At 42.3% G+C, this 15,934-nt stretch overlaps 1 protein-coding gene across 2 annotated transcripts in view; it reads left to right on the top strand.

The window, feature by feature from the left end:
* Nucleotides 1–15,856, top strand: part of LOC120023839 (inositol-tetrakisphosphate 1-kinase-like) — a 66,329-nt gene extending 50,473 nt beyond the window's left edge. For both annotated transcript variants that reach the window (XM_038967957.1, XM_038967956.1), the window contains 5 exons: nt 913–953; nt 2,283–2,448; nt 10,314–10,381; nt 12,287–12,449; nt 13,014–15,856. In XM_038967957.1, coding sequence (XP_038823885.1) covers nt 913–953; nt 2,283–2,448; nt 10,314–10,381; nt 12,287–12,449; nt 13,014–13,348 — 773 coding nt within the window. In that variant the 3' untranslated portion in view covers nt 13,349–15,856. The remainder of the gene's footprint in view (nt 1–912; nt 954–2,282; nt 2,449–10,313; nt 10,382–12,286; nt 12,450–13,013) is intronic.
* Nucleotides 15,857–15,934: the final 78 nt, after the last annotated feature.

Genomic DNA, 15,934 nt, shown 5'->3' with positions numbered 1-15,934 from the left:
TCTCTAGCAGGTGACATTGTTTCGTTTCTTTCGCTCACCAAGCGAGGAGTTTTTGTATGGAGGTCAATGAGTGTCGAATTTGGTCAGCAAATTTTTTTTAAAGATTTATTTGCGCAAATATACGTTTTGTAATGCTTTGGTTGTTACGAGTGTACTGATATAAGTAGGACGTGACATCCCGGCAACTGAGAAAAAACACTTTATAGCGGAGTAATCTCTGACTATGCGGAGTAATCTCTGACTATGCGTATTCATGACATGAGGCTAGTAGCATAGCATCTCTCTCCATTTAATACAGGCAGTTGATGTCAACACCCCTCATCGAATATTCAAAAAAGTATTAAAATAATTTGATGTATCCACCAATCCAAAGAGAGGAATAGACGGGAACTGGACAGCCCGCCGTTCTGATCTGGGGACCACGAATCCCATTGTTAGGTTGGAGACATAGTTATCTCGTCATTATATCCAAATCTCTGACTCAACCCATATTATACCTGGTCCTTCCTCCTAACTTTGTTAAAAAACTAAAAAATTAACAGTGAAAGAAAACTGCCCAAATCTCTATAAACAAACCTGGTTTTAGTATCCACACTTATAAGCTGCACAGCAATTAGTTTATTATTTAAAATCATGATTACTCTTCAGTGTTGAACTATAACTATCTAAGAAGTTTATTTTTAGACTTGTTTTTTTTCCAAACCCTCAGTTACTTTTAAACCACCTTGTATGGCCAATTTACACACAATTCATGTCTGCAGACATCCATTTATGGAGGTGGTTTTGAAAGTTGTGGTCAGTGTGGAAATAACCTGTTGTCATCTTTTTTCTCAACACTCAGGTCATTGGGGAAGTGTGGTTTCTTGACTAACATTCTCAACCTGTTCTTCTTTCTCTTCCTCCGTCTATCAGTTTGCAAAACACGAGTAGCCCATGGAACCAACTCCCACGAGGTAAGAGCCACCAGGGTCATGAAGCGCTTAGGGTCACAGATTAGTCACACCCTCGATCGTTAGCTAAATCTCTGTAATCCATTAGTGTCTCTAACTAGATAATCATTTAACACTGCACCAAACTACATCATCAAACACACTAGAGTTCTCTGACTGTGGCAACCCTGCCAAAATCAGTAGCTGCTTGTCCGTCAGTCAACATTCATATTCATATATCAAATCAAATTTTATTGGTCACATACACATGTTTAGCAGATGTTATTGTGGCTCTAGTGAAATGCTTGTGTTTCTAGCTCCAACAGTGCCGTAATATCTAACAATTTCACAACAATACACACAAATCTAAAGTAAAGGAATGTAATTAAGAATATCTAAATATTTGGATGAGCAATATCTCAGTGGCATAGACTAAAATACAGTGTAATAGAATACAGTATATACATATGAGATGAGTAATGCAAAATATGTAAACATTATTAAAGTGACTAGTGTTCCATTATTAAAGTGGCCAATGATTTCAAGTCTATATATATATATATATAGGGCAGAAGCCTCTAAGGTGCTAGTGATGGCTATTTAACAGTCTGATGGCCTTGAGATAGAAGCTGTTTTTCAGTCTCAGTCCCAGCTTTGGTGCACCTTTACTGACCTCGCCTTCTGGATGATAGCGGGGTAAACAGGCAGTGACTCGAGTGGTTCTTGTCCTTGATGATTTTTTTTGGTCTTCCTGTACATCGGGTGCTGTAGGTGTCATGGGGGCAGGTAGTTTGCCTCAAGTAATGTGTTGGCAAGACCGCACCAGTCTCTGGGGAGCCCTGCGGTTGCGGACGGTGTAGTTACTGTCCCGGGAGGTGTTACAGCCCGACAGGATGCTCTCAATTGTGCATCTGTGAAAGTTTGAGGGTTTTAGGTGCCAAATTTCCTCAGCCTCCTGAGGTTGACGAGGTGCTGTTGTGCCTTCTTCACCACACTGTCTGTGTGGGTGGACCATTTCAGTTTGTCAGTGATGTGTATGCAGAGGAACTTGAAGCTTTCCACATTCTCCACTGCAGTCCCGTGGATGGGGGGGGGGGGCTCCCTCTGCTGTTTCCTGAAGTCCATGATCAGCTCCTTTTGTTTTGTTGACGTTGAGTGAGAGATTATTTTCCTGTGAGTGAGGGGTTATTTGCTTAGGAGCTAGAAGCACGGCTTCCCTATCTGTCGGCGCCATCTTTCTCTCATTGAACAAGTCAAGGCCGTAAACTGGTTGGATGGATTGCATGGTATGCGAGCAGGTTATTGGTTGAAATAAAATTCTAAATGTATTGATGACCTCTTCTCCCTCCACAGATGGCCATCATTTTTAGTGAGGAGGACCTGAAGGGTGTGAAGCCTCCATGTGTGATCCAGAGCTTCATTAACCACAACGCGGTGCTCTACAAGGTGTTTGTTGTGGGGGAGTCCTACACGCTGGTGGAGAGACCCTCCCTGAAGAACTTCCCCGCTGGACCAGCAGGTGAGGAGGAGACCCTGCAAGGCTCGACTTTCAAGCTTGTCGGCTTGCCCTTGGCAGTAAAAACAATTGTTGTACAAGCAGATTGTAGATTTAAATTGTCCAAATGGACAAGTAAAAAAATTCACACAAAAAATCACTATCAAATTAGCTTACTCGTTCTGAATTGGATCAATGTCCTCTGGGTGCAATGTTTTGGTCACTGTTGTCCTAATCACTGCAGATTGCACCAGAGTCTAATTGTTGTAGGCCTGCATTGACCGGCACAAGCGGTCTTTCAATCATGCAGTCGCGAGATGCGTTTTTGAGATCAATGCGAGCCGCGTTTGCACATTTGTTGATATTCATTGCTAGTGAGTTATTTGCTCCGTTATAGCTCATTTTAGTCCTGGAAAAGTCATGGTGTGTGCATCACCTGTGTGTGTGTGTGCCAGTGGGTCGTTGCCAGATGGGGGGGAGAGAGATTTGCGCAGATAACAGCCAAACTACACAATGTTTTGAATTGGCTATCTCGCTAGTTAACTATTTAGTTATTAGCTTGCATTAACTTCTCTAGGATATGTGGGACGCTAACGTCCCACTTGGCCAAAAGCCAGTAAAAATGCAGAGCGCCAAATTCAAATATATTACTATAAAAATCAAACTTTCATGAAATCACACATGAAAGACACCAAATTAAAGCTACACTTATTGTGAATCTAGCCAACATGTCTGTTTTCAAAAAGGATTTACGGCGAAAGCACACCAAACGATTATGTTAGGTCAGTAGATAGCCACAGAAAACACAGCCATTTTTCCAGCCAAAGAGAGGAGTAACAAAAATCAGAAATAGAGATAAAATTAATCACTAACCTTTGATGATCTTCTTTAGATGACACTTATAGGACTTCATGTTACACAATACATGTATGTTTTGTTCGGTAAAGTTCATATTTATATCCAAAAATCTGAGTTTAGGCGGGACGCTACTGTCTCACTTGGCAAAATGCAGAGCGCCAAATTCAAATTAATTACTATGAAAATTACTATAAAAATCAAACTTTCATTAAATCACACATGAAAGTTACCAATTTAAAGCTACACTGGTTGTGAATCCAGCCAACATGTCAGAATTCAAATAGGCTTTTCGGTGAAAGCAAACAATGCTATTATCTGAGGATAGCACAATAGTAAACAAGGACAGAGAAGTATATTTCAACCCTGCAGGCGCGACACAAAACGCAGAAATAAAAATATAATTAATGCCTTTGACGAGCTTCTGTTGTTGGCACTCTAATATGTCCCATAAACATCACAAATGGTCCTTTTGTTCGATTAATTCCGTCGATATATATCCAAAATTTCCATTTATTTGGCGCGTTTGATCCAGAAAAACACCACTTCCAAATTGCTCAAACGTGACTACAAAATATCTCAAAGGTTACCTGTAAACTTTGCGAAAAAAATTCTAACTACTTTTGTAATACAACTTTAGGTATTTCTTTACGTTAATAATCGATAAAATTGAAGACGGGATGATCTGTGTTCAATACAGGATTAAAACCAACTATAGCCAGCTTTCTGCTCACGCGCTTCTATCTAACAGGACACTTAATGTGACTCTCATTCAAGATGGCCGTACTTCATTACACAAAGGAATAACCTCAACCAATTTCTCAAGACTGTTGACATCCAGTAGAAGCGGTAGGAACTGCAAGCAGGTCGATTAGAAATCTGGTTTCCCAATGAAAACTCATTGAAAAGAGAGTGACCTCAAAAAAAAAAAATCTGAATGGTTTGTCCTCGGGGCTTCGCCTGCTAAATAAGTTCTGTTATACTCACAGACATGATTCAAACAGTTTTAGAAACTTCAGAGTGTTTTCTATCCAAATCTACTAACAATATGCATATCTTATCTTCTGGGGATGAGTAGCTGGCAGTTGAATTTGAGTATGCTTTTCATTCAAACGTGAAAATGCTGCCCCCTATCCAAGAGAAGTTAATGTCAGGTTTGATGTCCTAAAATACACTGTGTGTGTGAGCGCGCCACCTTTCCAACAAGTCAGTTCGTCAAATTTCTGCCCTGCTAGAGCTGCCCCGGTCAACTGGAAGTGCTGTTATTGTGAAGTGGAAATGTCTAGAAGCAACAAAGGCTCAGCCGCGAAGTGGTAGGCCACACAAACTCACAGAATGGGATCGCCAAGTGCTGAAGCGCGTAGTGCGTAAAAATTGTCTCCTATGTTGACCAGCACTCACTACTGCGTTCCAATCTGCCTCTGGAAACAACATCAGCACAATAACTGTTTGTCAAGAGCTTCATGAAATGGGTTTCCATGGTCGAGCAGCCACACACAAGCCTTAGATCACCATGCACAATGCCAAGCGTCGCCTGGAGTGGTATAAAGCTCCCCACCATTGGACTCTGGTACAGTGGAAACGCATTCTCTGGAGTAATGAATCACGCTTCACCATCTGGCAGTCCGGTGGACAAATCCGGTTTTGGCGGATGCCAGGAGAATGCTACATGCCCTAATGCATAGTGCCAACTGTAAAGTTTGGTGGAGGAGGAATAATGATCTGGGGATGTTTTTCAATGTTCGGGCTAGACACCTTAGTTCCGGTGAAGGGAAATCTTAACGCTACAGCATACGATGACATTCTAGATGATTCTGTGCTTCAAACTTTGTGGCAACAGTTTGGGGAATGCCCTTTCCTGTTTCAGCATGATCATGCCCCCATGCACAAAGCGAGGTCCATACATAAATGGTTTGTCGAGATTGGTGTGGAAGAACTTGACTGGCCTGCACAGAGCCCTGACAACCCCATCGAACACCTTTGGGATGAATTGGAAAGACGGCTACGAGCCAGGCCTAATCGCCCAACATCCAGAGCTTGACTTCACTAATGCTGTTGTGGCTGAATGGACGCAATTCCCCACAGCAATGTTCAAACATCTAGTGGAAAGCTTTCCCAGAAGAGTGGAGGCTGTTATAGCAGCAAAGGGGGAACCAACTCCATATTAATGCCCATGATTTTGTAATGAGATGTTCAACGAGCAGGTGTCCACATACTTTTGGTCATGTAGTGTAGCTTTCCACCGGCACTCCTAAATGGCTGACAAGCAGTTGATACGGGTGTGCAGTTGATGAATTCAATGCTGAATACACAGATTGTAAAACCGTCTCTCAAGCGCTCAAAATTGGCTAGGATTTTTCCTCTTCAATACTGGCCATGTAATTCTGACAAAGTATTCTTAGAATTAGTGTGTTTGAGCAGGGTTGGATCAAAATCCTGCACACCCAGTAGCTCTCCAGATGGAGGGTTGACAGACCACGTATGTTTTATACAGTAGCCAATCCAATGCAGTGTTTTACTTTGTGGAGGGTTAAGTGCCTTGCCCAAGGCCACAACGGCAGGAGATATAATACATGGGATGAGTGACCAGCAACCTTCAATTGTCAATACCAGTGATAATAATAAAGGTTATTTTGTGAAGTAGTTCTTTGCATCATACAACACCATTTTTTGTCACCTTTTTGGCCCATGGTGTGAGACTATTTCTGGGTGAGGGACAAGTGACTTGAGCTTTCGGACAAGTCAAAAAATCGGTCTACCTTGTCTGAAAGACAAGTGGCTAAAAAAGTTAATGTCAAGCCCTGCCCTGTCTGTTTATGGGCACGCAGCGTGCCATGCTGAGGGAGGCCCACAGCACTCCTGTCCTCCTGACACACCCAGTAAAATACCTTAGGCTTTTTAACGTCTTTGAGACTGGACTCCCTCTCTCTTTAAAAGAAGGGAGCCGAGTGCAGTGGATTTGGTTTATACATATTGGTCAACTATTTATTTTGACAAAGCAAGGTAAACAGTAGGATTGAGAATTACAATACACAGTCGTTTTGGATAGGAAACATAATTTGGCAATCAGCACATTGGTTAGGCTCAGGTAATCTGAACTTTGCCCTGACAGAAGAAGCGGCTCCATTTGCATGCACTACAGTAAAAGCCCTCATGCAAACCAGTCTGGGCTTCAGTGGAATCATCTGCTTTGCCTTATGCAAAGAGTCCAGGGTCATTCCTGTGTCATCCAGCACAATGAAACATACTGTAAAGTGCCCCAACCTGCCACACACACACCACAGCAACACACCTCTACTACTGTATACACAGTTAGTGAGTACTGTCCAGCCCTGTCCATGGTATTGTGGAGTTTAATAAACATAAATCAGCACTCTGTATAGAGCAGACACAATAGATTATAAACAGACAAACGGAGGTAGGGAAGGGAGGAATGTTGGTTGAATGTTTAAAGCGGCAATCGGCAGTTGAAACCATAAGTGTCCTCCTCGCCACTGTTTCATTAAAAAGCTGAGGGATGAGTCTGGAAAAATGTAACCACTCAAATTCATAGACAGAGCTATAAACATGATATCAAAATGAAAGTTTTAACCATGTTTTGAAGCTATACAGTGTTTGTTTACATTTACTTTGTTTTACGCCAATGTTTGTAAATAATCTTATTTTGAGTTCTAATGGGGTACGACAGTTGAACTAAGTTCATGAGGCATTTATAAGTTATATTCTTTAAGAATCAATGGGTACATTCATTTATTAGTCCAACGCTGGATGTAGCTACTGCAGATTGCCCCTTTAAGCACCTCAGTGTTGTGAAAGAGGGCCTGGTGTCAAGAGAAGATAAGGTCCCATCCCACTGCCCACGCCCCCAGCAGAGGTGATATGTGCTTAGTAGTGTTCCCTTCAGCGTTCCTGGGGATGTTGTGTGTAGCTAGCACTTCCAGTATTAGTACACCCTAGTAGTACAATGCCCTGGGCTCGTTTTGGACAACGGCTGAATCCTCCTATTCCCTCTATTTCAATCCTTCCTCACCTCTCATTCTTTAATGCCCTCTCTTAGTGTTAATTATTACAAATGGGTGACTGGTAGCGAAGTTGTAAAAGTAGAACAATCGATTACTCCCTTTACATTGGGTCGGGCTGGAAATCAATCTGTTCTCTTTTTGCTTGAAGGACATCCCTGTGCTGAGTCAGACAAAAGATTAGATAATGTGAATCGGTTTGTCCCTCAGCCACATGACTAGTAATGGCTGTATATGAAGGCCATTGATATGGTGTGATGTATTGTCATATGGTACAAGTGGAAGTTTGTTGCCTATGTAGGATGATTGAACTTAAACTGGGGTTAGTTAGATTTTTGTCAGACATTGAGTTTATTTTCATACAGTATAGCTTAATTTGTGTTTGGTTATGCTGTGGCTTCAGTGTTTTTTTTATTTTTATAATTAGAGATGGTTAAGGTAATTGAGTAGCACGTAGATACATATGCCCCCGTCTATCAACCAACGTGAAAGAAGTTGGCAGGTTAGAGGTTTTCATCATGAATCTTGTTCTGGAGGCAGCTCTGCGAAGTGGTCACTAGCTGGCACAGCCACAGTCATAAATCTGATTTTAAACCTAACCTTAATACCACCCTTAACCACACTGCTAACCCTAACCTGAAATTAAGACCAAAAATATAATTTTTGTGTTCATGAATTTTTACAATATACCCAAATAGACTTTGCAGCTGGCCTAAGAAAATAATCGCTCAGTTCTGCCCCCAGGACTATTGACAAACGTCAACCGGCAAGAAGTTGAGGAAAGCATGGTTCTTGCATGTTTGTTGGAGAGAATAAAGATGGCTACTTTAACACTCATAAAAATGTAATTGCTTGGGGTTCTAAGGACACATGTACGCAAGGCCAACGGCAGCAAATATACTCAAGCCTAGAATTTAACTTATGCTTACATCCCTGCCAATGTTTTATTGAACAGTGTCTTTCCATTAATGCCCTTGAATTTGAATGTAATAGTGTGTGTTGACCAGCTGGCGGGCGTCTTCTGACATCTTCAACCTGTACCAGGCTGTAGTCCCCACTTGCTTTAAGGAGACCACCATCATCCCAGTGCCCCAGAAGAACAAGGTGACATGTCCATATAAGTACTGCCCCGTCACGCTCACCTCAGTGATCATGAAGTGAGGCGAGAGGCTGGTCATGGCCCACATCAAGGCCAGCATGCCAAGCACACTGGACCCACTCCAATTTACCTACCGCTCCAACAGATCCACGGAAGATGCCATTTCCATCGCTATTCACACAGCCGCAACACATCTGGACAACATGAACACCTATGTGAGAATACTGTTCATTGACTACAGTACAGCATTCAACACTATTGTTCCCTCCAAGCTCAACACCAAGCTCTGGGTCTGGACACCACCCTCTGCAACTGGACCCTGGACTTCCTGACGAGCAGAGCACAGGCTGTGAGGATTGGCAACACCTCCTCCACACTGACTCTTAACACAAGTGCCCCATGGGGTGTGTCCTCAGTCCTCTGCTGTACTCCCTGTTCACCCACGACTGCGTGGCTTTGCATGACACCAACTCCATCAAGTTTGCTAACGACACCACAGTTGTAGGCCTAATAACCAACAACAACGAGTCAGCCTATAGGGAGGAGGAAAGTGAACTGGCATTGTGGCGTCATGACAACAACTTCAGCAAATCAAAGGAGTTGATTATTGACTTCAGAATGTAACGGAGGGAACACGCCCCGATTCACATCAATGGGACTGCAGTAGCGCGAGTCACGAGTTTTAGTTCCTCGGCGTCCACATCACTGAGGACATGACATTGACCAACAACACCATCACTCTTGTCAAGAGGTTGCAACAGCGTCTCTACTTCCTAAAGCGACTGAAGAAATTTGGCATGCCGCCCCATGTCCTCTCCAAATACTACCGCTGCACCATCAAGAGCATCCTGACCGGTTGCATCACGGCCTGGAATTGCTCCAGCGGGTGGTGAAGACGGCCCAGTACATCACTGGGACTGTGCTCCCACTCATCCAGGACTTGAAACGGTGCCTGAGGAAGGCCAGGAGAACAGGACCCCAGACACCCCCAGTCACGAGCTGTTCTGTCCGTTACCGTCGAGCAGACGGTAACATGAGGTCTGTTACATGGTCTGATACCAACAGGCTCAGGGACAGTTTCTATCTTCAAGCAATCAAACTGCTGAACACTTGAACTGGACTTGCTCTGATTCTTTGTACCTTAGCACTCTCACACACACACACACACACACACACACACACACACACACACACACACACACACACACACACACATTCCTGCTATACACATCACAACTGCTGCTAAAAGACACTTATTATATTGCTCAATTTATACACTTGCACCTCATTTCCCCCCTTCCCCAATACGTGTAAATATTGTACTATAAATTGTGCCTTCCTTTATTATACTGATGCTAAAATGTATTATTCTATTCTACTGCCATTTATATGTTCGTATTCTTAGCTTTAATTATTTCTTATTGTCGAAGGAACCTGCAAGTAAGCATTTCGTTAGATGATGCGTATCTCGTACATACGATTTATAAAACTTGAATGTCATACTTGTACACCTCATCATTCCATGTTTATGGCTGCTCTTGTGCCTCCTGGTGCCAGAGATGAGAACTGCACATCCATAACAAATAGTTGAGGGTGAAGATGAGAAATGTAATGTCATCAGGGAAAGGGGGATACCTAGGCAATTGTACAACTGAATGCATTCAACTGAAATGTGTCTTCCGCATTTAACCCAACCCCTCTGAATCAGAGAGGTGTTGGGGGCTGCCTTAATCCACATCTTCGGCGCCTGGGGAACAGTGGGTTAACTGCGTTGTTCAGGGGCAGAACGACAGATTTTTACCTTGTCAACTCTGGGATTCGATCCAGCAACCTTTCGGTTACTGGCCCAACGCTCTAACCACTAGGCTACCTGCCACCCATGAAACTGACTAAAGTATGTGTTTTCTCCATTACAGACAGAAAAGCAATTTTCTTCAACAGCCACAACGTATCAAAGCCAGAGTCCTCTTCAGACCTGACATCTGTAAGTTCAGTACACTAACATGCTTTTATCATATCACCTACAAGGCATTCGGAAAGTATTCTTACCCCTTGACTTTTTCCACATATTGTTACGTTACAGCCTAATTCTCAAATGGGTTAAATTGTTTTTAAAAAACAATCTACACACAATACCCCATAATGACAAACAAAAGCAGGTTTTTAGACATTTTTGCAAATGTATATAAAAAAGTATTCAGACTCTTTACTCAGTACTTTGTTGAAGCACCTTTGGCAGCGATTACAGCCTTGAGTCTTCTTGAGTATGACGCTACAAGCTTGGCACAAGCCTGTATTTGGAGAGTTTCTCCCATTTCTTCTTTGCAGATCCTCTCAATCTCTGTCAGGTTGGATGGGGACCGTCGCTGTACAGTTATTTTCAGGTCTCCAGGTTCAAGTCTGGGCTCTGGCTGGACCACTCAAGGATATTCTGAGACTTGTCCTGTTGGAATGTGAACCTCCACCTCAGTCTGAGAACCTCAGTCTGAGAACCATCAAGGATCTCTCTGTACTTTGCTTCGTTCATCTTTCCCTCGATCCTGACTAGTTTCCCAGTCCCTGCCACTGAAAAACATCCCCAAAGCATGATGCTGCACCACAATGCTTAACCGTATTGATGGTGCCAGGTTTCCTCTAGGCTTGGCATTCAGGCCAAAGAGTTCAATCTTGGTTTCATCAGACCAGAGAATCTTGTTTCTCATGGTCAGAGAGTCCTTTAGGTGCCTTTTGGCAAACTCCAAGCGGGCTGTCATTTTATTTTTTTATTTAACCTTTATTTAACTAGGCAAGTCAGTTAATAACAAATTCTTATTTACAATCACGGCCTAGGAACAGTGGGTTAACTGCCTTGTTCAGTGGTAGAACGACAGATTTTTACCTTGTCAGCTCGGGGATTCGATCATAGCAACCTTTCGGTTGCTAGATCATGTGCCTTTTACCAAGGAGTGGCTTCCATCTGGCCACTGTACCATAAAGGCCTGATTTGGTGGAGTGCTGCAGAGATGGGAGAACCTTCTAGAAGGACAACCATCTCCACAGAGGAACTCTTGAGCACTGTCAGTGACCATCGGGATCTTGGCCACCTCCCTACCCAAGGCCCTTCTCCCCCGATTGCTCAGGGCGGCCAGCTCTAGGAAGAGTCTTGGTGGTTCCAAACTTCTTCCATTTTAAGAATGATGGAGGCCACTGTGTTCTTGGGGACCTTCAATGCTACAGACATTTTTTAGTACCCTTCCCAACATCTGTGCCTCGACACAATCCTGTCTCGAAGCTCTTCCTTCAACCTCATGGCTTGGTTTTTGCTCTGACATGCACTGTCAACAGTGGGACCTTATATAGACAACCTTTCCAAATCATGTCCAATCTGCTGCACCTTGTCAGCTATCCCCGAGCTGAAAAGGTAAAAATCTGTCGTTCTACCACTGAACAAGGCAGTTAACCCACTGTTCCTAGGCCGTCATTGTAAATAAGAATTTATTAACTGACTTGCCTAGTTAAATAAAGGTTCAATAAATCATGTCCAATCAATTGAATTTACTACAGGTGAAACATCTCAAGGATGATCAATGGAAACAGGATGCACCTGAGCTCAGTTTCGAGTCTCATGGCTAAGGATCTGAATACTTATGTAAATGTAATATTTCAGTTTTTTATAAATCTATAAAAATCAGTTTTCGCTTTGTCATTATGGGGTATTGTGTGTACATTGAGGGTGAAAAAATTATTTGATACATTTTGGAATAAGGCTGTAATGTAACAATGTGAAAAAAGTGCAGGGGTCTGAATACTTTCTGAATACAATGTATTTCTATGTGTTAAGCCAAACCTCAGTGTGTTATTGAATGCCCTTAGTACAGTATACTCAGACTTAGTTTTCTTCCTACCACAGAGGGACAACGTGGAGGGGGTCTCCCAGCCACCCAGTGATGATGTCATCAGAGAGTTGTCCAGGTCCTTGCGACAGGAGTTGGGCGTGTCCTTGTTTGGCATTGACGTCATCATTAACAACCTTACGGGCCAACACGCCGTCATCGACATCAATTCATTCCCTGGTGAGTGGTTTGTTCCTCTGTCGTAGGGGATAGGAGTCGATATGGGTTTGTGTGTTTATCTTTAGTCTAAGATGGATGGCCATTTATACCACCCGTCCACCTGTGTAGGCGTACGACAGTTTTACAATCTCTACCAGTTAGTAATTTCAAATCTTTGAGAGATTGCTCTTAGGGATCAATATAATCTAATGGTCTGATTGACATGGTCTTGCTTGGAGACAGAGCCGAGGCATCAGCAGTGTTAAATGAGAATTGAGCACGTTCTGAGGCGAGTCTAGCATGCCTTTCTCTTGACTAGGGCTGTTGTCACTATGGTAACACTGTTCTTGGGTTGCGCGCTGTTGCCACCTCTGACGGTTGGAGTGTGAGGAGAATGGTAGTGAGCAAATCCCTCAAACATTCACCCTCAGTGCCTCAACAACTAAAGCTAGGCACTCAAAATAGAAGAAATAAGTATTTTCACTCATTTTACCTGGACTGTTACCATCAGTTTCCCACTGTATTGAAGATGGGATATAAGCATCAGTCAGCCATGTCTCATGGCTCGTCCTCGTCTGTCTCCAGGTTACGAGGGTGTCCCAGAGTTCTTCAACGACCTCCTTACCCACATCACCAGTGTGCTCCAAGCTAACTCCGCTGACAGCCCCCCAACCAGCGGGCAGCCCAAAGGTCTGGAATTAAGCTCTATGGTATCCACAGCCCCCAGCCTAACCCCAACCCCTGGCTCCCCAGGCTGCTGCAGCATGCTGGGGAAGGATGCCAGCAGCAGTCCCTGGATCGTGGAGGGGGATGGGAACCTGAAGGGCGCCCGCCAGAGACTGGGCTGTAACTCAGCCATGTCCCCCAACTTCCAGCAACACTGTGTTTCCACAATAGCCACCAAGGCTTCCTCCCAATGACTGTCCTCCTCTTCCACCTTAGCCCCCACCCTGTTCTAACCTCGAACAAAAACAGATGAGGATTATAATGGTGACAATAATTAATAATGGTCATAATTATGACATTAATTATAATATATCTATAATCAAAACCCAACTTTTTTCTATGTAGATATTGATGATGGTGATTGGTTGTAGATGTTTTTCTCTGCCTTTAGATGTTTTGTTTAATAAGACTTACAGTACTGTAATGTGAACTTTTGGGATCTCTGCTTAATTGCTGATTTTAATCAAGTGGTCCACATGAGATGGTTAGTGGAATGACCTTGTCTGAACTTTTGTCTACAGCAGTGAAGGAAAAAGGCAATTTAACATCCTGTGCTCCATATGCACTCACTTTTCCAGCATCGAAATTCACCAGTGATGTCTTTATTTTGATGTTTACCACTCTGTCATATAGTGGAGAAGGGATAAAAAGTTTGTTTTATTGTCACATACACTGGATAGGTGCGGTGAAATGTGTTGTCTGGGTACTATAACACTCATCCACAGGTTTGGAGCAGCTGGCACGCAGATCAACTGACTTAAAGAACCCACTCTATCATTTCCAAAATCACAAGCAAGTCATTGGGGTCTTGGTTGACATTAGATAAGATGAAATTGAATGCTGGTTGCTTTGTGTGCCATTTAATTAACAATGTGCTTTCTCTCTAGTGCAAGGCTCTTGTCATGTGAATTTCATAGTCTTCACAACAGCAGAAACAAAATAGATATTAATATCAAGATGCAGTACATGTAGCACGAAAGGCTGAAAATACCTGCATAAACCTTTTAATCACACCTCATATAAATGTTTGTCAGCTGAAAAATAAATCTTTGATCGTGTGACCAAGTTTAATGTGGAATAATGTTTATAAAAGCCTTTGTCAGATGTGGTTGAGGTTTATACAGGTGTTTTATGTGACTACAAACCAGTCCATTTCCTTGCCTCTCATAACTTGAGTTGCGTTGCTCCAGCACTGCTGGAAGATGAGGATCACATTCCTTTTTGTATGTGGGTGTTTTCAAAAAGTATTCCAGCATTCTTTAGTGAATAGTGAAAAATGACTTTTATGGAATTGAAATGAATCGGCATGCTGAACTCTAGTTCCCTCTCCCTCCATTACTACTCATTCAAAACTCAATTCAACCTCTGGGCCTCTAATAGTTTTCAATTGGTATTGTGTACAGAAAACGAACTCATACTCCACAAATTTCTAATTGAATGATATAGAATATATATATATATATATATTTAGCCAACTAAATCAACACACATTATTTTTGTGACCATGAAATGAATGTCTTGATTACAATGCTAAGGATTCTTTATTTTCTTTGTACTCTGTCTTATTGACAATACATAATTTTAAGCAGACTGCTGGTACCTACTAAGCAGTGAAACACCATCTAGTCAGCCCGGTGCACTCTTATATAGCCGGTAACGACAGTCTCCAAACTCCCTGTAAGCATCAGCTGCTGTTATTCTGAGGTGTCACTATGTTTAAAAAAAATATACAAATATTTAAAAATTAATTTTCTCCCAATGTTCATGGTGAGATCCTTATTTAAAAACTAATATTTTGGTCATGGGGGAGTATTTTTATATAGTGGAGAAGAGCGAGTGACGATTCGAACAACAAAGGGATTTTTTTTGTCAGATGAGTAGTGAGATGGTGGTTTGGCAAATTAAATGATCTTCAAGACCAAGCTTACAGTTGTCACTGTCTTCACCCTTAGCATCCAGTTGAAGTGCATGGAAAAGAGTGCAGGGCTGCCAACTCTATGTAAAAAGAATAGGGTGTTTTAAGCACTGCTTCATCTCAGGCTCTTAATTCTGGAGGAACAAGCATCAGCGTATAGAATAAGTAGGCTGGCACACTGAATTTACAAGCTTTATCAGAGGTTACTTAGCCCCAATGGCCAGGTGACAGTGACTGACCATCTAGTGTAGTCATTCAACCTGCTGCCCTCCAGAACAAGAGTTGAGTAGCAGTGGTCCTAAAGCCTTCCCTATTGAAGGACACATCCTCAACCCTTTGTGGGTGAAGTGATCAAGGAGAGAATGACTTAACCAAGCTATGCCCAGTATGTTGTGGAAACGCTGCCATCTCTACATCTCTATACAGTGTGTTCTGCATCTAAATGGGAAATAAAAAATGACCCCTACTTACTACCTTGATCATTTCTCCCACCCTGAGTCATTGTGCTCTCCACTTCCACCTGAATGTTTACTTGGAAATGTTATATATAAATAATACACATATGCATACATTTTTGTAAAAGTTCTCTAAAGAAAAAACATTAATACACAATGTGACTTTATATGCCTAAACCAACAGGGCAAAAAATAAATCTGAAAAATAACTTGAGTCAAGTAATTTCTAAAAAACCTTGTGAGATAAATTGCTATTACTGTTCTAATGCTTTAGTCCAGAATAACAGATCATGTATATTCTTGGAAAAAGTAATTAAATTAATTCCCCCAAAGTTGTGTATTGTGTTTCTCATGGTAAGCCTCATGCATCTGTCCTGTATATTGATACCATACGTAAGGTATGCAAACAA

The sequence above is a fragment of the Salvelinus namaycush genome, chromosome 28, assembly GCF_016432855.1.
Source record: "Salvelinus namaycush isolate Seneca chromosome 28, SaNama_1.0, whole genome shotgun sequence".
NCBI lineage: Eukaryota > Metazoa > Chordata > Actinopteri > Salmoniformes > Salmonidae > Salvelinus > Salvelinus namaycush.
The sequence above is the reverse complement of the archived record's forward strand: the minus strand, read 5'-3'. Positions and strand labels throughout refer to the sequence as shown.